Source organism: Acipenser ruthenus, chromosome 43 (assembly GCF_902713425.1).
Source record: "Acipenser ruthenus chromosome 43, fAciRut3.2 maternal haplotype, whole genome shotgun sequence".
NCBI classification, from domain to species: domain Eukaryota; kingdom Metazoa; phylum Chordata; class Actinopteri; order Acipenseriformes; family Acipenseridae; genus Acipenser; species Acipenser ruthenus.
Window position 1 is genome coordinate 6,137,204 of NC_081231.1, and position 23,437 is coordinate 6,160,640.

General features: G+C 45.9%; 1 protein-coding gene across 4 annotated transcripts in view; it reads right to left on the bottom strand.

The window, feature by feature from the left end:
- The window catches only part of LOC117407795 (butyrophilin subfamily 1 member A1-like), a 345,211-nt gene that overhangs the window by 119,740 nt on the left and 202,034 nt on the right, over positions 1-23,437 (bottom strand). Inside the window, exon 1 of one of the 4 annotated variants that reach the window (XM_059011809.1) lies at positions 14,253-14,386. The exons of the other annotated variants lie outside the window; for them this stretch is intronic. Coding sequence (XP_058867792.1) covers positions 14,253-14,299 — 47 coding nt within the window. The 5' untranslated portion in view covers positions 14,300-14,386. Of the gene's footprint in view, positions 1-14,252; positions 14,387-23,437 lie in introns of those variants that run through there. 4 annotated transcript variants of the gene reach the window in all.

Genomic DNA, 23,437 nt, shown 5'->3' on the forward strand with positions numbered 1-23,437 from the left:
CACTCGTTTACCAAGGGGTCATGTGTGATAGCATAAAGGGGACGGAGAATCGCAATCTTCTCCGTCACTTGGTTTGAGAGACAAGTAACTGGAAGGACCGGGAGAAACCCCTAAAAACTAGTGAGTGTTTTGTTTGTTTTGTCGCCGTTAGTAATTGTCTTTTGTTTTTGTAAATCACTAGACGGCTAACACGTCTCCGGAGGTAGGATGGGACCAGCAAATCAGATGCTAGTTAACACAAGCAGGAAAAGAAGAGCACGCCCACTGCTTGTCTGGCAGAAATACTGTAAATAGCAAGGCAGGGCGTTAGGTGCAGTTTCGTTGATAAACTTAAATAATGTTATTAACTGTGCGTGTTACAAAAACTTAATTATTGAATCGATTATCCAGTATTTATATATCCTTGTATATAATGAGGAATGGAATTGAATGGAATTGAATGAGAGAAAAGCATCTGTTCTGCTTTCAGCCATGTTTAGTGAGAATGTGCGACAGGTTGAGTGGTCTGACGTCAGGCAGAAGCAGGAAGGAAAGTGACACCAGGGAAGTACTGCAGGTAAAGGCTGTGCCGTTTTTATTCAGCACAACACACATAAATAAAATATTTAAACAAAAAAAACTCACTTGCTCACCGAGCGAAAATAAAAGGTTTGAACATGACAAAAATCACGAACACAAAAAATACACAAACAAAGGTCAGGCTGGGCAAATAGCCGTCACTGATCCTTTATGTTTTTACTCTTTACGTTTCTCTCCTCGCTCTCTCCACTCTCGCTCCTCATACACCCGCCCGAGTGCCGAGAGCTGCTGGCTTTTATAACAGGTGACCATCTCCCGATTAGACCCCCTTTTCGGCACACCAGCTGTATTACTGGTGTGCTTGCACCTCGGACACCTGGGTGCTTGCCACCATACACAACGGTTACGCCCTTCAGTTCCACTTGGGACCTCATCCATTTCGAGGAATCACGAATACTTTTGTGACAGACCCTCTCCAGGCCTCTGTACTTCAGAAAGAAGTAGCCGCCATGCTGTGCAAGCGAGCCATTCGTCTCATAGACCCCACCTCCCACAGAGAGAGGTACTACTCGAGATATTTTCTGGTGGCCTAGACCTGAGGCTTAAAAGAAAGAAGGTTCCAGATGCTGACTCACCGTCACATTCTCCAGTCAGTCCAGATGGACGACTGGTTCACCACTGTGGAATTACGGGACACGTATTTTCATGTTCCCATACAGGAAGTATCTCCGCTTCGCCTTTCAGGGAAGCGTTTACGAGTTCGCTATGCTGCCATTCAGCCTCTCCCTAGTTCCTCGTACATTTTCAAAGTGCGTAGATGCTATCCTGGCTCCCCTGTAGGTGAGGGGGATCAGAGTAATAAACTATCTTGACGACTGTTTGATCTGTTCCCAGTTACGAGAGGGAGCAGTGGCCCAGGCGGCAGTGGTGACAGAGCATCTGGCGAGGCTGGGCCTCACCATCAATGATGCAGTCGGCTTACACCGTTTTGTCTGTTACGGGATACGGACCCTAGGACAGCCCCTCTCAAAGCAGCAGCTGTCACATTGGATTGCTGACACTGTCTAGACTGCGTATGATGGTGCTGGCTTGTCCCCGCCTGGGAAGGTAGTCGCACATTCCACTAGAGGGGGCCTCACTGTCTGATATCTGTACTGCGGCTAGCTGGGCTATGCCGCATACTTTCTCCAGGTTCTACCATCTTAATGTGGTAGATCCTTCCTTGCCTTCATTAGGCACGAGGGTCCTTGAGGGTGTAAGTTCACACCACTGACCCCTGGGTTATACAGTTCTGATGCATCCCTCATATGCTGCCGTTCCTTGTCCCTCACGACGGCTCTGGTATTCTTTCCCATAAGTAATATTGATGGTCATCTTCGAATTGAAAGGGAACGTTAGGTTACCTACCGTAACCCTGGCTACCTGAAAGAGAAGATGACCACCAACCGTGAGGTCGCATGTCGCCCTCACAGGGTCGATGCAAAAAGAGAAATGGCTTCCTCACTATGATGGTTTTAATCCCTCAGTGGGCGGGACTGAGTGCATCATCCAAGGAAGGGGCCTATCGGCAGCTCTGATATAAAGAGCTCAGTAATACCTACCCATAGACAGACATATCCCATAAGTAATGTTGGTGGTTGTCTTCTCTTTCAGCAAACCAGGGTTACGGTAGGTAACCTAGCATTTTGTTTTGTTGCAACCCTAGTATTTTCTGTTATGAGGACTGTAATAAACAAAAACAAAAACAGTGAGGTGTTTTTTCTTTGTACAATGCCCCTCCTTTTCTAAAACAATTTGAAGAGTATGTGTACATCTAAAAAAGGCACAAGTAAACCACAGTAATGATATTACTTTATGAAAATGTGTCTTTTGCCACTTTATTTCTTGTGCAGAAACCACAATACCAGGGATAAAAATAAAATTAAAAAAGTCTACTTTTTCTGGAATAGATCATGGTAATTAATCTACACAGAAACACAAGAGAAGCACACATATCATATTATTGTAAGATAATTAATAAGTATAAAATAAATAAAAGAAACAGGAATATATGTTCTAATCCAAGGCTATTGTAGCATGGCCAGGTCCTGTTGTAGGTGAGTACCCAGGGTCTGGAAAGGTATGTGGCTGATTTCAGAGAACACTATGATGATTAAAATGGCCAAGAACATCATAAGTATTAGTAGTGCCTGTTACATAATAAATTTGAGCAAAATTTTAGCCCCTATTATGCATTGTTGTTTTATTTTCTTGGTAGTGTGGTGTTGCTGGGGCACCGGTATTTTTCTTCACAGACCAGAGTCAACACTTCCGTAATTCAGGTGAATACTTTTATTTACAACAAGACATTTATTCTCTTGCGTTTATTTGTACGGGCCACTCTCTCACTACTTCTTCCCTCTCTATGCTATGCCAAGCGCAAGTTGGACTCCCTCTGGTGGAGTGAGCCAGGACCACAAGTAAGTATCGGTTGGGCTCCCTCTGGTGGAGTGAGCCAGGACCACAAGTAAGTATCGGTTGGGCTCCCTCTGGTGGAGTGAGCCAGGACCACAAGTAAGTATCAGTTGGGCTCCCTCTGGTGGAGTGAGCCAGGAACACAGGTGGGTATTGGTTGGGCTCCCTCTGGTGGAGTGAGCCAGGAACACAGGTGAGTACAGGTTGGGCTCCCTCTGGTGGAGTGAGCCAGGAACACAGGTGGGTATTGGTTGGGCTCCCTCTGGTGGAGTGAGCCAGGAACACAGGTGAGTACAGGTTGGGCTCCCTCTGGAGGTTGTCTCCTGTAACATAAGGAAGAACAGCACATCCTCTGTCCTAGGCTGCCTGAAAGACAGCAAGGAGCAGGCCACAAGGAACCAGCAACAATAAAGATTGATCTCACACCGCGATTCTGTGCTTGGTGGTTTTCTTCCAAATGTATATCCCTCTCTCTTAGAGTGGTACCGTTACTCCGGCAGCTTGTAATCCAACCTGTATGATCCAGACCTGGCGCTGTAATTCTTTCTTGAAGTGCACACGCTGCACCTGCAGCTGTAAACCTTGCAGTATTTTTGCTAAGTCCCGCAACAGTCTTGGTTAAAGTAATTGCTGCTCTGGCAGCTGAAGAACACGTATTATTGGTAGCGAGTCCTGCTCATAAAAACAATGCACTCGGTCAGAGTATTGCTGCTCCTGCAGCTGGGGAACACATAATGTTTTTAACAAGTTCCGTCCATATAAACAACACACGTGGTTAAAGTATTGCTGCTCCTGCAGCTGGAAACCAAACAGTGTGTACACCGTAATTTATTTAAATCCAAAATTATCAAAACCAAAACCAAACAGTACAAAACAAAAGTCTGCCTCGCCAAGAGGTAAAAAACGCTCTATGCTAGACTTTTCCCAGAATCGCTAGAATTCAAACGTAACGCACTTACTATATTTTCCTAAGCACCAGAATACTCCTCGGAAGCTTGAACAGGCAGAGCAACCGGGTGCAGTTCCCCACAATCGCTCTCCCCCATTGTTCTGCCCCGCTTCCTTTTAAATCCTCTAACCCCGCCTTGTCAATCAATACTGGGGACTATGGGTTGTGTAGTTCTTTCCCCAGTGACGCCATTTCTTAAAGGCGCCACTGCTCCTTCCTCACATACATATATATATATATATATATATATATATATATATATAGTTAGCGAGCTTGCAACTCACTCAGGTTCGTTGCCCCTTTAAGAACTGCGACCCAGCACACAGAAATGGATTTTCAAAGCGCGATTGCGCTATTTTTAATAATACACAAATCAAAACACACAAAACCAAATAAACACCTAGCTCTTATCGAGCACTAACTACACACGCAGGATCCTAACTAACACAGGACGGCTAAGCCGTTTCCCTGCCCCAAAACTTAATTAAACCACACAGGTTTGCACTATACCTTTTCACCCGACTGCTCGGAAGCAGAGCACCTATGCTGCTTCCTTCTACTCAGCAGCCTTGAGCACACTGGCTTCACTCTTTAAATACCCTGCACCTGGTCCTAATTTAATAACAACTACCAGGTGCAGGGGATAATTAAACAATAAAACAATTAACCAATTTAAATTACACTAAAACCAGTGTGCATTTTCACATGTTTTCTGTGTAGGGAGGTTTTAACCCCCTCCCTGCTGTCTCACAATATATATAGCTTAAAAGAACGCAGGGTGCGTCTACCAGTCGGCCAACATACCGCTTAGACTAGTGGAGACGCGCTGAATTTAAAGACAAAAAAAAAGCATTCCAAACTTACTTACCTGCTCGGAGTTACTAACAAAGAAGGAAAAGCCAAAAACCTGTCTGTGGTTTAAGTCATGCTGGGATCCTGAGTTAGTTTTGTGTTTGTTTATATTCATTCTATTGAACTTTGTTTGGTTTACGTTTGAGAATGTACACATTTCTGAGTTAATTACAAACTTCGTACCGGTGTCGTAGAAATAAGTTGATCACGCAAGCGCAGTAAGGCAAAAGTAGATAAAAGTAAGGCGGGGCTACAGTTTGATTAAAGGGGAGGTTCACTGCATGGCTTTTTATTTTTATCTGGCCGTTTTATTTACTAGACTGTGTATTATGTGTTTGTGCCACTGTCTTTTCATATGAACTTCAAAATATGTGATCGACGGCTCTTTATACAGTAAAATGTCTTAAATCCCTGTCTTTTTATGTTTCTATAACATCGATGTCAATCTGAAGTAGTTTATGTGTGATCGCGGAGATTTATTTATATATTAAATTATTTTATACATCAAAATGTTGTCAAACTTTAATCAAAATAAAAATGTTTCAGTAATATAATGACATGCTGCATCCATAATATTATTAGCAGGGCAAGTCGTATTTTCTACACTTTAATATTAGTATAACTGTAACCTTACTACAGTTACTAAGTATATACAGTACACTACACATACAATTGTTTATTTTAAAAAGGTTATAGGTTTAGGGTTGTGGTTTTTAAATTGGGATAGTTCATGTTACAAAGCTAAAAGTAATCGTCTTATAAAGCCTGGAGACTGTTCATGCAAACTGCAAAGCAATATTAAGTCCCTTGGATGATGATGTTAATGTTAAAATTTGATGACCCATATTATTTCAAAGATTAAAACTAATTGTCTCCCAGCACAACCACAGCAACCTAAAATGACCATATTGACACTGTCAGAAATATATGATTTTAAAAGGATAAGAATATAACATCAATATTAATAAGTAGATGGGTTCATACCTTTATTGACATGCATTTGGTTCACTGCTACTTAAGTTGCCTACACTGCTGGGACTGGTAACTGCCGTTGAGTGGTAAGACTGGTGCTGATACTACTGGGACTGGTGCTGACACTGTGACTGGTGCTGACAGTGCTGGGACTGGTGCTGACAATGTGACTGGTGCTGACACTGACTAGTACTGACACTTAGACCGGTGCTGACACTGCTGGGACCGGTGCTGACACTGAGACCGGTGCTGACACTGCTGGGACTGGTGCTGACACTGCTGGGACTGGTGCTGACACTGCTGGGACTGGTGCTGACAATGTGACTGGTGCTGACACTGCTGGGACTGGTGCAGACAATGTGACCGGTGCTGACACTGCTGGGACTGGTGCTGACACTGCTGGGACTGGTGCTGACAATGTGACTGGTGCTGACACTGCTGGGACTGGTGCTGACACTGAGACCGGTGCTGACACTGCTGGGACTGGTGCTGACACTGCTGGGACTGGTGCTGACAATGTGACTGGTGCTGACACTGCTGGGACTGGTGCTGACACTGCCGGGACTGGTGCTGACACTGCTGGGACTGGTGCTGACAATGTGACTGGTTCTGACACTGCTGGGACTGGTGCTGACACTGAGACCGGTGCTGACACTGCTGGGACTGGTGCTGACAATGTGACTGGTGCTGACACTGCTGGGACTGGTGCTGACAATGTGACTGGTGCTGACACTGCTGGGACTGGTGCTGTCACTGAGACCGGTGCTGACACTGCTGGGATCGGTGCTGACATTGTGACTGGTGCTGACACTGCTGGAACTGGTGCTGACACTGCTGGGACTGGTGCTGACACTGCTGGGACTGGTGCTGACACTGCTGGGACTGGTGCTGACAATGTGACTGGTGCTGACACTGCTGGGACTGGTTCAGACAATGTGACCGGTGCTGACACTGCTGGGACTGGTGCTGACACTGCTGGGACTGGTGCTGACAATGTGACTGGTTCTGACACTGCTGGGACTGGTGCTGACACTGAGACCGGTGCTGACACTGCTGGGACTGGTGCTGACAATGTGACTGGTGCTGACACTGCTGGGACTGGTGCAGACAATGTGACTGGTGCTGACACTGACTAGTACTGACACTTAGACCGGTGCTGACACTGCTGGGACCGGTGCTGACACTGAGACCGGTGCTGACACTGCTGGGACTGGTGCTGACACTGCTGGGACTGGTGCTGACACTGCTGGGACTGGTGCTGACAATGTGACTGGTGCTGACACTGCTGGGACTGGTGCAGACAATGTGACCGGTGCTGACACTGCTGGGACTGGTGCTGACAATGTGACTGGTGCTGACACTGCTGGGACTGGTGCTGACACTGAGACCGGTGCTGACACTGCTGGGACTGGTGCTGACACTGCTGGGACTGGTGCTGACAATGTGACTGGTGCTGACACTGCTGGGACTGGTGCTGACACTGCCGGGACTGGTGCTGACACTGCTGGGACTGGTGCTGACAATGTGACTGGTTCTGACACTGCTGGGACTGGTGCTGACACTGAGACCGGTGCTGACACTGCTGGGACTGGTGCTGACAATGTGACTGGTGCTGACACTGCTGGGACTGGTGCTGACAATGTGACTGGTGCTGACACTGCTGGGACTGGTGCTGTCACTGAGACCGGTGCTGACACTGCTGGGATCGGTGCTGACATTGTGACTGGTGCTGACACTGCTGGAACTGGTGCTGACACTGCTGGGACTGGTGCTGACACTGCTGGGACTGGTGCTGACACTGCTGGGACTGGTGCTGACAATGTGACTGGTGCTGACACTGCTGGGACTGGTTCAGACAATGTGACCGGTGCTGACACTGCTGGGACTGGTGCTGACACTGCTGGGACTGGTGCTGACAATGTGACTGGTTCTGACACTGCTGGGACTGGTGCTGACACTGAGACCGGTGCTGACACTGCTGGGACTGGTGCTGACAATGTGACTGGTGCTGACACTGCTGGGACTGGTGCAGACAATGTGACTGGTGCTGACACTGACTAGTACTGACACTTAGACCGGTGCTGACACTGCTGGGACCGGTGCTGACACTGAGACCGGTGCTGACACTGCTGGGACTGGTGCTGACACTGCTGGGACTGGTGCTGACACTGCTGGGACTGGTGCTGACAATGTGACTGGTGCTGACACTGCTGGGACTGGTGCAGACAATGTGACCGGTGCTGACACTGCTGGGACTGGTGCTGACAATGTGACTGGTGCTGACACTGCTGGGACTGGTGCTGACACTGAGACCGGTGCTGACACTGCTGGGACTGGTGCTGACACTGCTGGGACTGGTGCTGACAATGTGACTGGTGCTGACACTGCTGGGACTGGTGCTGACACTGCCGGGACTGGTGCTGACACTGCTGGGACGGGTGCTGACAATGTGACTGGTTCTGACACTGCTGGGACTGGTGCTGACACTGAGACCGGTGCTGACACTGCTGGGACTGGTGCTGACAATGTGACTGGTGCTGACACTGCTGGGACTGGTGCTGACACTGCTGGGACTGGTGCTGACACTGCCGGGACTGGTGCTGACACTGCTGGGACTGGTGCTGACAATGTGACTGGTTCTGACACTGCTGGGACTGGTGCTGACACTGAGACCGGTGCTGACACTGCTGGGACTGGTGCTGACAATGTGACTGGTGCTGACACTGCTGGGACTGGTGCTGACAATGTGACTGGTGCTGACACTGCTGGGACTGGTGCTGACACTGAGACCGGTGCTGACACTGCTGGGACCGGTGCTGACATTGTGACTGGTGCTGACACTGCTGGGACTGGTGCTGACACTGCTGGGACTGGTGCTGACACTGCTGGGACTGGTGCTGACAATGTGACTGGTGCTGACACTGCTGGGACTGGTGCTGACACTGAGACCGGTGCTGACTCTGCTGGGACTGGTGCTGACACTGCTGGGACTGGTGCTGACAATGTGACTGGTGCTGACACTGCTGGGACTGGTGCTGACACTGAGACCGGTGCTGACACTGCTGGGACTGGTGCTGACACTGCTGGGACTGGTGCTGACAATGTGACTGGTGCTGACACTGCTGGGACTGGTGCTGACACTGCCGGGACTGGTGCTGACACTGCTGGGACTGGTGCTGACAATGTGACTGGTGCTGACACTGCTGGGACTGGTGCTGACACTGAGACCGGTGCTGACACTGCTGGGACTGGTGCTGACACTGCTGGGACTGCTGCTGACAATGTGACTGGTGCTGACACTGCTGGGACTGATGCTGACACTGCCGGGACTGGTGCTGACACTGCTGGGACTGGTGCTGACAATGTGACTGGTTCTGACACTGCTGGGACTGGTGCTGACACTGAGACCGGTGCTGACACTGCTGGGACTGGTGCTGACAATGTGACTGGTGCTGACACTGCTGGGACTGGTGCTGACAATGTGACTGGTGCTGACACTGCTGGGTCTGGTGCTGACACTGAGACCGGTGCTGACACTGCTGGGACCGGTGCTGACATTGTGACTGGTGCTGACACTGCTGGGACTGGTGCTGACACTGCTGGGACTGGTGCTGACACTGCTGGGACTGGTGCTGACAATGTGACTGGTGCTGACACTGCTGGGACTGGTGCAGACAATGTGACCGGTGCTGACACTGCTGGGACTGGTGCTGACACTGCTGGGACTGGTGCTGACAATGTGACTGGTTCTGACACTGCTGGGACTGTTGCTGACACTGAGACCGGTGCTGACACTGCTGGGACTGGTGCTGACAATGTGACTGGTGCTGACAGTGCTGGGACTGGTGCAGACAATGTGACTGGTGCTGACACTGCTGGGACTGGTGCTGACACTGAGACCGGTGCTGACACTGCTGGGACCGGTGCTGACATTGTGACTGGTGCTGACACTGCTGGGACTGGTGCTGACACTGCTGGGACTGGTGCTGACACTGCTGGGACTGGTGCTGACAATGTGACTGGTGCTGGGACTGCTGGGACTGGTGCTGACAATGTGACTGGTGCTGACACTGCTGGGACTGGTGCTGACACTGAGACCGGTGCTGACACTGCTGGGACTGGTGCTGACACTGCTGGGACTGGTGCTGACACTGCTGGGACTGGTGCTGACAATGTGACTGGTGCTGACACTGCTGGGACTGGTGCTGACACTGCCGGGACTGGTGCTGACACTGCTGGGACTGGTGCTGACAATGTGACTGGTGCTGACACTGCTGGGACTGGTGCTGACACTGAGACCGGTGCTGACACTGCTGGGACTGGTGCTGACACTGCTGGGACTGGTGCTGACAATGTGACTGGTGCTGACACTGCTGGGACTGGTGCTGACACTGCCGGGACTGGTGCTGACACTGCTGGGACTGGTGCTGACAATGTGACTGGTTCTGACACTGCTGGGACTGGTGCTGACACTGAGACCGGTGCTGACACTGCTGGGACTGGTGCTGACAATGTGACTGGTGCTGACACTGCTGGGACTGGTGCTGACAATGTGACTGGTGCTGACACTGCTGGGACTGGTGCTGACACTGAGACCGGTGCTGACACTGCTGGGACCGGTGCTGACATTGTGACTGGTGCTGACACTGCTGGGACTGGTGCTGACACTGCTGGGACTGGTGCTGACACTGCTGGGACTGGTGCTGACACTGCTGGGACTGGTGCTGACAATGTGACTGGTGCTGACACTACTGGGACTGGTGCTGACACTGAGACCGGTGCTGACACTGCTGGGACTGGTGCTGACACTGCTGGGACTGGTGCTGACAATGTGACTGGTGCTGACACTGCTGGGACTGGTGCTGACACTGCCGGGACTGGTGCTGACACTGCTGGGACTGGTGCTGACAATGTGACTGGTGCTGACACTGCTGGGACTGGTGCTGACACTGAGACCGGTGCTGACACTGCTGGGACTGGTGCTTACACTGCTGGGACTGCTGCTGACAATGTGACTGGTGCTGACACTGCTGGGACTGGTGCTGACACTGCCGGGACTGGTGCTGACACTGCTGGGACTGGTGCTGACAATGTGACTGGTTCTGACACTGCTGGGACTGGTGCTGACACTGAGACCGGTGCTGACACTGCTGGGACTGGTGCTGACAATGTGACTGGTGCTGACACTGCTGGGACTGGTGCTGACAATGTGACTGGTGCTGACACTGCTGGGTCTGGTGCTGACACTGAGACCGGTGCTGACACTGCTGGGACCGGTGCTGACATTGTGACTGGTGCTGACACTGCTGGGACTGGTGCTGACACTGCTGGGACTGGTGCTGACACTGCTGGGACTGGTGCTGACACTGCTGGGACTGGTGCTGACAATGTGACTGGTGCTGACACTGCTGGGACTGGTGCAGACAATGTGACCGGTGCTGACACTGCTGGGACTGGTGCTGACACTGCTGGGACTGGTGTTGACAATGTGACTGGTGCTGACACTGCTGGGACTGGTGCTGACACTGAGACCGGTGCTGACACTGCTGGGACTGGTGCTGACAATGTGACTGGTGCTGACACTGCTGGGACTGGTGCAGACAATTTGACTGGTGCTGACACTGCTGGGACTGGTGCTGACACTGAGACCGGTGCTGACACTGCTGGGACCGGTGCTGACATTGTGACTGGTGCTGACACTGCTGGGACTGGTGCTGACACTGCTGGGACTGGTGCTGACACTGCTGGGACTGGTGCTGACAATGTGACTGGTGCTGACACTGCTGGGACTGGTGCTGACACTGCTGGGACTGGTGCTGACACTGCTGGGACTGGTGCTGACAATGTGACTGGTGCTGACACTGCTGGGACTGGTGCTGACAATGTGACTGGTGCTGACACTGAGACCGGTGCAGACACTGCTGGGACTGGTGCTGACACTGACTAGTACTGACACTGAGACCGGTGCTGACACTGCTGGGACTGGTGCTGACACTGACTAGTACTGACACTGAGACCGGTGCTGACACTGCTGGGACTGGTGCTGACACTGCTGGGACTGGTGCTGACACTGCTGGGACTGGTGCTGACATTGCTGGGACTGGTGCTGACACTGCTGGGACTGGTGCTGACACTGACTAGTGCTGACACTGCTGGGACTGGTGCTGACATTGCTGGGACTGGTGCTGACACTGTGACTGGTGCTGACACTGCTGGGACTGGTGCTGACACTGCTGGGACTGGTGCTGACATTGCTGGGACTGGTGCTGACACTGTGACTGGTGCTGACTCTGCTGGGACTGGTGCTGACACTGACTAGTGCTGACACTGACTGGTGCTGACACTGGGACTGGTGGAAAAGGAGAGACCAACTTTCAAGAAATATTCAATTATTTATCAAATGGGAAATACCCAGATGCACTTAAAAGGAACAGTGGAAGTGGCTAATTTTCGGAGACAGTGCCAGCGTTTTTTCAATACAGGTGGCTAACTAATGTACAAACACAACGTACACAAAAAACGACAAAGGTGAGCCACAAAATAGACACATTCTATCAGTATGTATATCAGTATGTTACTGTTTGTTATAATAAACTTTTTTTGTTCATTAAAAAAGTTGTATTAAGCAAGATAACATATTCAAAACATGTTGTATAGCGAAAAAATGTGTAATCCCTCGAGAATGATTTTTGTTTTTGAAGCAAAGGAACTCAAACCAGTATGCTTGAAAGAAGGCATCCATTAGCCATAGATTTCAATTTACTGTATTAGTCTGTGTGTGTGTGTTTCTGTATGTAGTACTGTTTGTGTGTGTGTGTGGTTAATTTTGGTAATTATTTTTTGTTTGCTTTGTATTTCAACTCTATTTTGATATGCAGTACATTTGTACAGTTTCTATTAGTACTTTAGCTGAAAAACGTTTGGGGAAAATACAAATGTAATACCATAACTGTAAAAAGCAACGTGTTTTGCGCTTGAGTGTTTTGAAAGTGACTAGTAGTGTGTTTTGAGTGTACACTACAGGTGTATTGCCTGTGCATGCACTGTTTCAGAGCGGGAGAGTAAACATCAAGGAACAAGTGACTAAGAAAATGATGAAAAAAATGTAAGCGGCGCTCAAAAACGTGATGTGTCAAAGACAACTTCTGTGTTGATCCCCTGTCTTTTACAATGGTTCCACAAATGGGGGCTCACAAATCTGTTTGGCGCCAGGCCCACAAGAGGTTAATCCGACCCTGGCTGTGGTAGTCGTAGTTAGAGCTCTGGACTCTGACGGCTGGGTTTAAGCCATATGATGGCTGTTCGTGTACAATATTTGCATGACTCTATAGTACTTTCACAAGGTATTCACCAATAATAATAATAATAATAATAATAATCTGATCATCTGTTTGGTCATCCTTATTCTCCTTCCCTCTGCCTGCACCGCGACCACGTTGAAAAAACAAAAAACAGAAACAACAGCGATTGAGTTGCACTAAGTAGAGCCGGGTGTAGCTCACAACTTCCTAAACGCCTAATAGACGTATAAATGCTTCGGAAATCACACGTAGGGGTATATCAGCTAATTTAACTAGCCATGAATAACTTAAAATAGACGGATGATAAATGCCTGGAAGCACCTCAACTTACATGTTCCAAAATCACACACACACGGGTCACCCGTATAAACGACTAAAAAGACTTATGCAGCTTCAACCTTAGTCGCGTATGAAAATAGGCCCTGTGTTAGTAAAATGTATTTTGACTGAGTAAAAAGCAACATTACCTTGGAGTCATGAGTACTTTCAATAAATACTGTACCTACTTTAAAAGAGTAGGTAGCGGCAGGGGTAAAATTATCAATAAAAAAGTGCAGGTATTCGTATGCACAGCCAGGTGTAAACATTTAAAAATTAAGACCATTTGAGTGCCAATGAATAAATACTTTTAAAATGTATACATGTCGGTACACAATACATTTATCAATACAAAATAAGCCTTCAAAAATAACTGATCAATTATAACCAATTCACCATAAACAAAGAAGCTGAAAATACGGGAAGCTTTGTCCCCTCCGCTTGTATCACTCAGTCATGTACTGTAATATAACACTGAAGTTGAACCTTACAGGCGCGTAGCATCCATTGAGGCAGCCGAGGCGGTCGCCTCTGTAAAAATCGGCTGAACTCTTAATTATATATATATACTGTATAGTATGGTCAGGGCCATAGTCATTTACAAAAATCAGGGCTATACCAGCCCTCACTACACCTGCCTAAAAAAAAACCCATAACTTTAGTCCATTTAGTCACATACAATAATAGGATCATAGTGTCTAAATTAGAGAGTAAATTACTCAATGATCCAAAACCTTATCTGCAGTGCTGCAGACAACTATATACAGAGCCAGTACATCCCTGCAAATGAAATACTGCATCTCAGTGCATCTGTCTTGTTCAATTATCTTCATGTTAGAAATAGCAGGTTGTCTCTTCATCAGTTTAATTTCTACAGTCTCTCTCACCTCTCTGTGTAGAAACAGCTGGTAGCAAACTCAAGACAATGAAACATGTCCTCCCCAGAAGTCTCATCTTCATAACAAAAGCTCTGTTAGTTGTAGCTGTGTGACACAAACAGGCCAGACCCCATGATTGCACTGTGAAGTACTGCACACCCACAGCCAGACTCCTGTATTCATATTCATCACAGGGCCAGACCGCTGCTCCACTGAGATAAATGTGTCAGACTGGCTCTGCAGCTGCCAGATAAGATGGTATAACACACAACGCCCACTGCAGTAACGGAGCAGTGTTAGGACACAGACTATACTGTACACTATCCCACTTCAAAACACAGCAGAACTGCAGAATCACACTATACTGTACACTACCCCTTCAATACACAGCAGAACTGCAGAATCACACAATACTGTACACTACCCCTTCAATACACAGCAGAACTGCAGAATCACATTGCTTCAGAGGCAAAGGTTACATTACTATTCTCCAGTCTAACCCCCTGTTGTTGTAAAATTGAACTTTAAGGTGGATCTCTTTGTTTAGTGGGTCTGATTCTCCAGTCATGCAAAATACAACTACACTCCTGCATGTAATGAGATAGTACTGACAGAGGCTGAACACTACCCTGCTTCAATGAGACAGTACTGACACAGTCTGTACACTACCCTGCTTCAATGAGACAGTACTGACACAGGCTGAACACTACCCTGCTTCAATGAGACAGTACTGACAGTCTGTACACTACCCTGCTTCAATGAGACAGTACTGACACAAGCTGAACACTACCCTGCTTCAATGAGACAGTACTGACACAGGCTGAACAATACCCTGCTTCAAGTAATGAGACAGTACTGACACAGGCTGAACAGTATCCTGCTTCAATGAGACAGTACTGACAGAGGCTGAACACTTCCCTGCTTCAATGAGACAGTACTGACACAGGCTGAACACTACACTCCTGCATGTAATGAGACAGTACTGACATAGGCTGAACACTACCCTGCTTCAATGAGACAGTACTGACACAGGCTGAACACTACACTCCTGCATGTAATGAGACAGTACTGACACAGGCTGAACACTACCCTGCTTCAATGACACAGTACTGACACAGGCTGAACACTACCCTGCTTCAATGAGATAGTACTGACAGAGGCTGAACACTACCCTGCTTCAATGAGACAGTACTGACACAGGCTGAACACTACACTCCTGCATGTAATGAGACAGTACTGACACAGGCTGAACACTACCCTGCTTCAATGAGACAGTACTGACACAGGCTGAACACTACCCTGCTTCAATGAGATAGTACTGACAGAGGCTGAACACTACCCTGCTTCAATGAGACAGTACTGACACAGGCTGAACACTACACTCCTGCATGTAATGAGACAGTACTGACACAGGCTGAACACTACCCTGCTTCAATGAGACAGTACTGACACAGGCTGAACACTACCCTGCTTCATTGAGACAGTACGGACACAGGCTGAACACTACCCTGCTTCAATGACACAGTACTGACACAGGCTGAACACTACCCTGCTTCAATGAGATAGTACTGACAGAGGCTGAACACTACCCTGCTTCAATGAGACAGTATGGAAACTGTTTATTTAATTTTCTGCATGAGAATTAGTCTACAATATCAGTATAAGTGTTGTTTGCACTGTTTCTGATTATATTAATAAGTAATTAAGTTAATTAGCGATGTGCAGGTGGGGACAGTAATTATTTTGCCTCCATGTTGGAATAATAGATGCATACATGACCCTCCACTATGTTTAATGTGTGATTCTGAATTAATGAGTGATACTGAATTAATGTGTGATTCTGAATTAATGAGTGATTCTGAATTAATGAGTTATACGGATGAAAATGGCAAAACCACTATGAGTTTCAACAAGACTAGAAAGGGGGAGGGACGGGGTGTGGTTTCAACCAGGGGACTGAGCACTTTATAACAAGGATGCAAATGTCATGCTGTGGTGCTAGATTCTAGTGCCAGGGTACCTCATACAGCACCAGCAACATTACATTCCAGAGCCAGTAGACATGTTTACAGTATTATGAATTCCCGAGCAACCACAGATGATGAGAGTTTCTCAATGGGTCTGGACTACCCCCCATCCACATACCCAGGAGAGAAAGTGTGTGAAGTTAAGAGGGGGCTTGATTAGGGTAGGGTTTGATAATTCAGCACCAGTAGGCTCTCTGGTGCTAGATTTTCAAACAGTTTAGCACTAATTTTCAAAATGATTTGTATCCCACCCAGAACTGTTGCTTACAAAATATCTCATTGGTTCAAATACATACCAAATATTTTAATTAGAAAATTGTGTCAAGTATAGCTGTGCACAAAATATTACTGACAACGAAGAGTTAAGAACGTTCTGTGTGTGGTTGGCTTCTCTTTCCTGCCAGCACGAAGCCAGTCAGATCACTCTTCCCTAGCAACAAATGACACTACAGCCAGCAAATATTCCAATTGGATGATTACAAGTTAACATTCCATTTTTCTTTTTTTTCTAACATTTGTTTTGCATACACTTTTTGGTTTTAAACACTAGGCTCTTTGGTGGTAAACTTTCAAAAGAGTTTAGCACCAATTTTCAAAACGATTTGCACCTTTTATACTCATAACAACCCCCCCCCCCCCTTTTTACAGCACCATTGTAAGCTCTCCTATATGTGTGGGTGTGTAACAGCACCATTGTAAGCTCTCCTATATGTGTGTGTGTGTAACAGCACCATTGTAAGCTCTCCTAAATGTGTGGGTGTGTAACGGCACCATTGTAAGCTCTCCTATCTGTGTGGGTGTGTAACAGCACCATTGTAAGCTCTCCTATATGTGTGGGTGTGTAACAGCACCATTGTAAGCTCTCCTATATGTGTGGGTGTGTAACAGCACCATTGTAAGCTCTCCTATATGTGTGGGTGTGTAACAGCACCATTGTAAGCTCTTCTATATGTGTGGGTGTGTAACAGCACCATTGTAAGCTCTCCTATATGTGTGGGTGTGTAACAGCACCATTGTAAGCTCTTCTATATGTGTGGGTGTGTAACAGCACCATTGTAAGCTCTCCTATATGTTTTTTAACTGCATATCTTAGATCTTGGGATTCAAACACTTCTGTTCCTCGTAATCCTGGGGAATCTCCTGGGATAATAGCCAAGGAGGGACCTGGTTTTATCCAATCAGGGGAATGTGGTATTCTAGTTTGGATTTGGATCATAAGCATTACCATGATGATTACTGTGTGAAATAGAAAGAAGCAGAACCTGATCAGTTATCTTTCTATCCCTCTTACATGTCATGCAGGCTAGGAGGATGCTATGGTCTCAGTTGATTTATTAGTATCCACTTTGTTAAGTGTCATTTGATAAGCAAGGTGTGTTCTGCTGAGGCCATGCTGCTGTCAATGCCATGGAGAGTGAGGTTGGTCTTACTGGGTGGTTTCCACACTTTTGACAATGTGTCAGCCTTACTTATCAAAAAGGGCAGTTTTTATGAATTAGAGAAATTCATCATTTGTCTTTCATAGATATTTTAAATATATATTTTTGAACTACAACAGTATGCTTGTATTTGTATTTCCAATGTTGTCAACATGAAACAATCCTGTAGTGGTATTTACCTCGGCACAAAGTAAAAGCATCTCCTGTATTGTGTGTTCATTGCAACATTACAAAGCATCTCCTGTATCGTGTGTGCACATTGCAACATTACAAAGCATCTCCTGTATTGTGTGTTCATTGCAACATTACAAAGCATCTCCTGTATCGTGTGTGTTCATTGCAACATTACAAAGCATCTCCTGTATCGTGTGTGCACATTGCAACATTACAAAGCATCTCCTGTATCGTGTGTGTTCATTGCAACATTACAAAGCATCTCCTGTATTGTTTGATCATTGCAACATTACAAAGCATCTCCTGTATCGTGTGTGCACATTGCAACATTACAAAGCATCTCCTGTATCGTGTGTGCACATTGCAACATTACAAAGCATCTCCTGTATCGTGTGTGCACATTGCAACATTACAAAGCATCTCCTGTATCGTGTGTGTTCTCATTGCAACATTACAAAGCATCTCCTGTATTGTTTGATCATTGCAACATTACAAAGCATCTCCTGTATCGTGTGTGTTCATTGCAACATTACAAAGCATCTCCTGTATTGTTTGATCATTGCAACATTACAAAGCATCTCCTGTATCGTGTGTGCACATTGCAACATTACAAAGCATCTCCTGTATCGTGTGTGCACATTGCAACATTACAAAGCATCTCCTGTATCGTGTGTGCACATTGCAACATTACAAAGCATCTCCTGTATCGTGTGTGTTCATTGCAACATTACAAAGCATCTCCTGTATCGTGTGTGTTCATTGCAACATTACAAAGCATCTCCTGTATCGTGTGTGTTCATTGCAACATTACAAAGCATCTCCTGTATCGTGTGTGTTCATTGCAACATTACAAAGCATCTCCTGTATTGTTTGATCATTGCAACATTACAAAGCATCTCCTGTATCGTGTGTGTTCATTGCAACATTACAAAGCATCTCCTGTATCGTGTGTGCACATTGCAACATTACAAAGCATCTCCTGTATCGTGTGTGTTCTCATTGCAACATTACAAAGCATCTCCTGTATCGTGTGTGCACATTGCAACATTACAAAGCATCTCCTGTATCGTGTGTGTTCATTGCAACATTACAAAGCATCTCCTGTATCGTGTGTGTTCATTGCAACATTACAAAGCATCTCCTGTATCGTGTGTGTTCATTGCAACATTACAAAGCATCTCCTGTATTGTTTGATCATTGCAACATTACAAAGCATCTCCTGTATTGTGTGTTCATTGCAACATTACAAAGCATCTCCTGTATTGTGTGTTCTCATTGCAACATTACAAAGCATCTCCTGTATCGTGTGTGTTCATTGCAACATTACAAAGCATCTCCTGTATCGTGTGTGTACATTGCAACATTACAAAGCATCTCCTGTATCGTGTGTGTTCATTGCAACATTACAAAGCATCTCCTGTATTGTGTGTGCACATTGCAACATTACAAAGCATCTCCTGTATCGTGTGTGTACATTGCAACATTACAAAGCATCTCCTGTATTGTGTGCACATTGCAACATTACAAAGCATCTCCTGTATCGTGTGTGTTCATTGCAACATTACAAAGCATCTCCTGTATCGTGTGTGTTCATTGCAACATTACAAAGCATCTCCTGTATCGTGTGTGCACATTGCAACATTACAAAGCATCTCCTGTATCGTGTGTGTTCATTGCAATATTACAAAGCATCTCCTGTATTGTGTGCTCATTGCAACATTACAAAGCATCTCCTGTATCGTGTGTGTTCATTGAAACATTACAAAGCATCTCCTGTATTGTTTGATCACTGCAACATTACAAAGCATCTCCTGTATCGTGTGTGTTCATTGCAACATTACAAAGCATCTCCTGTATCGTGTGTGTTCACATTGAAACATTACAAAGCATCTCCTGTCTCGTGTGTGTTCATTGCAACATTACAAAGCATCTCCTGTATTGTGTGCACATTGCAACATTACAAAGCATCTCCTGTATCGTGTGTGTTCATTGAAACATTACAAAGCATCTCCTGTATCGTGTGTGTTCACATTGAAACATTACAAAGCATCTCCTGTATCGTGTGTGTTCATTGCAACATTACAAAGCATCTCCTGTATTGTGTGCACATTGCAACATTACAAAGCATCTCCTGTATCGTGTGTGTTCATTGCAACATTACAAAGCATCTCCTGTATTGTGTGCACATTGCAACATTACAAAGCATCTCCTGTATCGTGTGTGTTCATTGCAACATTACAAAGCATCTCCTGTATTGTGTGCACATTGCAACATTACAAAGCATCTCCTGTATCGTGTGTGTTCATTGCAACATTACAAAGCATCTCCTGTATTGTGTGCTCATTGCAACATTACAAAGCATCTCCTGTATCGTGTGTGTTCATTGAAACATTACAAAGCATCTCCTGTATCGTGTGTGTTCATTGCAACATTACAAAGCATCTCCTGTATCGTGTGTGTTCATTGCAACATTACAAAGCATCTCCTGTATCGTGTGTGTTCATTGCAACATTACAAAGCATCTCCTGTATCGTGTGTGTTCATTGCAACATTACAAAGCATCTCCTGTATCGTGTGTTCATTGCAACATTACAAAGCATCTCCTGTATCGTGTGTGTTCATTGCAACATTACAAAGCATCTCCTGTATTGTGTGCACATTGCAACATTACAAAGCATCTCCTGTATCGTGTGTGTTCATTGAAACATTACAAAGCATCTCCTGTATCGTGTGTGTTCACATTGAAACATTACAAAGCATCTCCTGTATCGTGTGTGTTCATTGCAACATTACAAAGCATCTCCTGTATTGTGTGCACATTGCAACATTACAAAGCATCTCCTGTATCGTGTGTGTTCATTGCAACATTACAAAGCATCTCCTGTATTGTGTGCACATTGCAACATTACAAAGCATCTCCTGTATCGTGTGTGTTCATTGCAACATTACAAAGCATCTCCTGTATTGTGTGCACATTGCAACATTACAAAGCATCTCCTGTATCGTGTGTGTTCATTGCAACATTACAAAGCATCTCCTGTATTGTGTGCTCATTGCAACATTACAAAGCATCTCCTGTATCGTGTGTGTTCATTGAAACATTACAAAGCATCTCCTGTATCGTGTGTGTTCATTGCAACATTACAAAGCATCTCCTGTATCGTGTGTGTTCATTGCAACATTACAAAGCATCTCCTGTATCGTGTGTGTTCATTGCAACATTACAAAGCATCTCCTGTATCGTGTGTGTTCATTGCAACATTACAAAGCATCTCCTGTATCGTGTGTTCATTGCAACATTACAAAGCATCTCCTGTATCGTGTGTGTTCATTGCAACATTACAAAGCATCTCCTGTATTGTGTGCTCATTGCAACATTACAAAGCATCTCCTGTATCGTGTGTGTTCATTGAAACATTACAAAGCATCTCCTGTCTCGTGTGTTCATTGAAACATTACAAAGCATCTCCTGTATTGTGTTCTCATTGCAACATTAAAAAAGAAAAAAAGGACACAGGAAATATTTAAGTCATTTCCTGTGTCCTTAATATTTTAAAATAAATATGAATATTGATTGTTGATTTCACTATTGCCCTGTGCATTAAATACCTGTACAGACCAAAACTGTTTGAGAATCCACTGCTGCTGATAGAATTTAAAGGTGCATGAATTCTGGATTATAAGACTTCATCTCCTAGAGAGGCAGGGCACAGTGGAGCAGAGCAATACAGAAACAATACAGTTAAGTGTAAAATCTATGCAAAGTTTATTTTTGGCTTCTGAATAGTGAAATGTGTTAAGTTGTTATCGTTTAATAGCATGATATACACTTTTTTATAGAATGCAATTGATACAAAAATCTATTAAGCATTAAACATTCTATTTTAGTGGCAGTGGCTATTTATATGTTGTCTATGGCTAATAGACTTAGCTGTGCTTTTTAATATGTAAACTGAAAATGTCTGCATTGCAACACAATGCAAAGAGATTCTATGTCTTAATAAATTCAACATCATGATACACTAGCAAAGGAATCCAGGAAATATTTACAATGACTAATGTTTGTGTCCATAAAGTACACATATACTGTATAAACTACAGTGTTATAGTAATTTTGGAGATGTTTTGGCATGAATGGAAAATGAGTGAATTGCTTTTGTTTTACAGTATATAGCTCTGTCATTGTGGGGCTGTCATACAGCAATCACACACTGATAGAAATTGTACTTCAATCCCATTGCACTGAAGCAGGACTCCAGTATACAACAAGAAGCTTGGAGTTTCTCAGCAAAGCAGATTAATTACTGCTAATTAATTCAAAACATAAACAGTATTTGCTCCACTTGAAATGAAACAAACAATTAAGAAATTCCTAAGACAGTTTCAGCGTGTGTCTGCACTGTGCAATAGCTTAGAGGTCATTCTAGTTAGATGAAGCACACATTGCTGCCACACCCAGGAAAACATTCTGAGTACTCAGTCCTAAATCCTCACAGCATGATGAGTGAGATTCATTTCCAATTCAAGGGCAGGAGTGGAGCTGAATCCCAGGGCTCTCCAGTTCATTCTAAAAGAATGGGTCTGTCTCCTTCAGTTTGACACGCTCCCCTTCTCAGTGTCTCTGGATTCAGGCTGGTTCTCACTCCTGGAGACCCCCTTCATTTACTGCAGGGTGAGAGATAGAGAGACAAGGAATCAGACAGCTCTCCACACACTCAACAAGCAGGGTGGAGAGGTGAGGGACTGGGAGGGAGGGAGGCTGGCTCTAGTGGTCAGAGCTAAAGGACCTAGAGGGAGGGAGATTGGCTCGATGGTTAGTTTAGGGACTGGGAGAGAGGGAGGTTGACTGTCCTTGGTGCTTAGAGAAGAGGGACTGGGAGGGAGGGATGAAAAATCAATAAAGTAAAGCTTACCTTCCTTTTCTTCTTTGGGAGGACTGTGGCATACATGGACTCTGCATTATCTGCTGTGGGTTTGCCTGTGAAATGCACCCTGATTAATAGAGGGAGGAGACACAGAGAGGAGGGGTTCTAGATACTCTCCAGCACTGCTTACAGTTTAGATTACAATACCTCAGGGCTGTTAGCTGCTGGGGGGATACAGACCGGCTATTGAGTTAAAGAGAGTTACATTCATAAAAGTGCAGTAATTTCCAGGTGCTTGTTATAACACTGATGAGACATTCCCTGCTTGCTTGAGTTTCTTATAGAAACACATTTTCAAATGTGCCCGAGCTGCCTCTCTCTCCTCTGTCCTAATTCTCCTCGACCTCTCTGTTGCCTTTGACACTGTTGATCACTCTATTCTACTATCATCTCTTGCTGACCTGGGGATCTCTGGCACTGCTCTGGCCTGGTTCTCCTCCTACCTCTCCAACCGCACTTACCAGGTAACCTGGCGTGGAGCAACCTCCACACCTCACCCTCTCTTAACTGGAGTCCCCCAAGGGTCAGTCTTGGGTCCTCTCCTGTTCTCTCTCTACACCCGCTCCCTGGGCCCCCTCATCGCATCCTATGGTTTCTCATACCATTTCTATGCTGATGATGCTCAGATT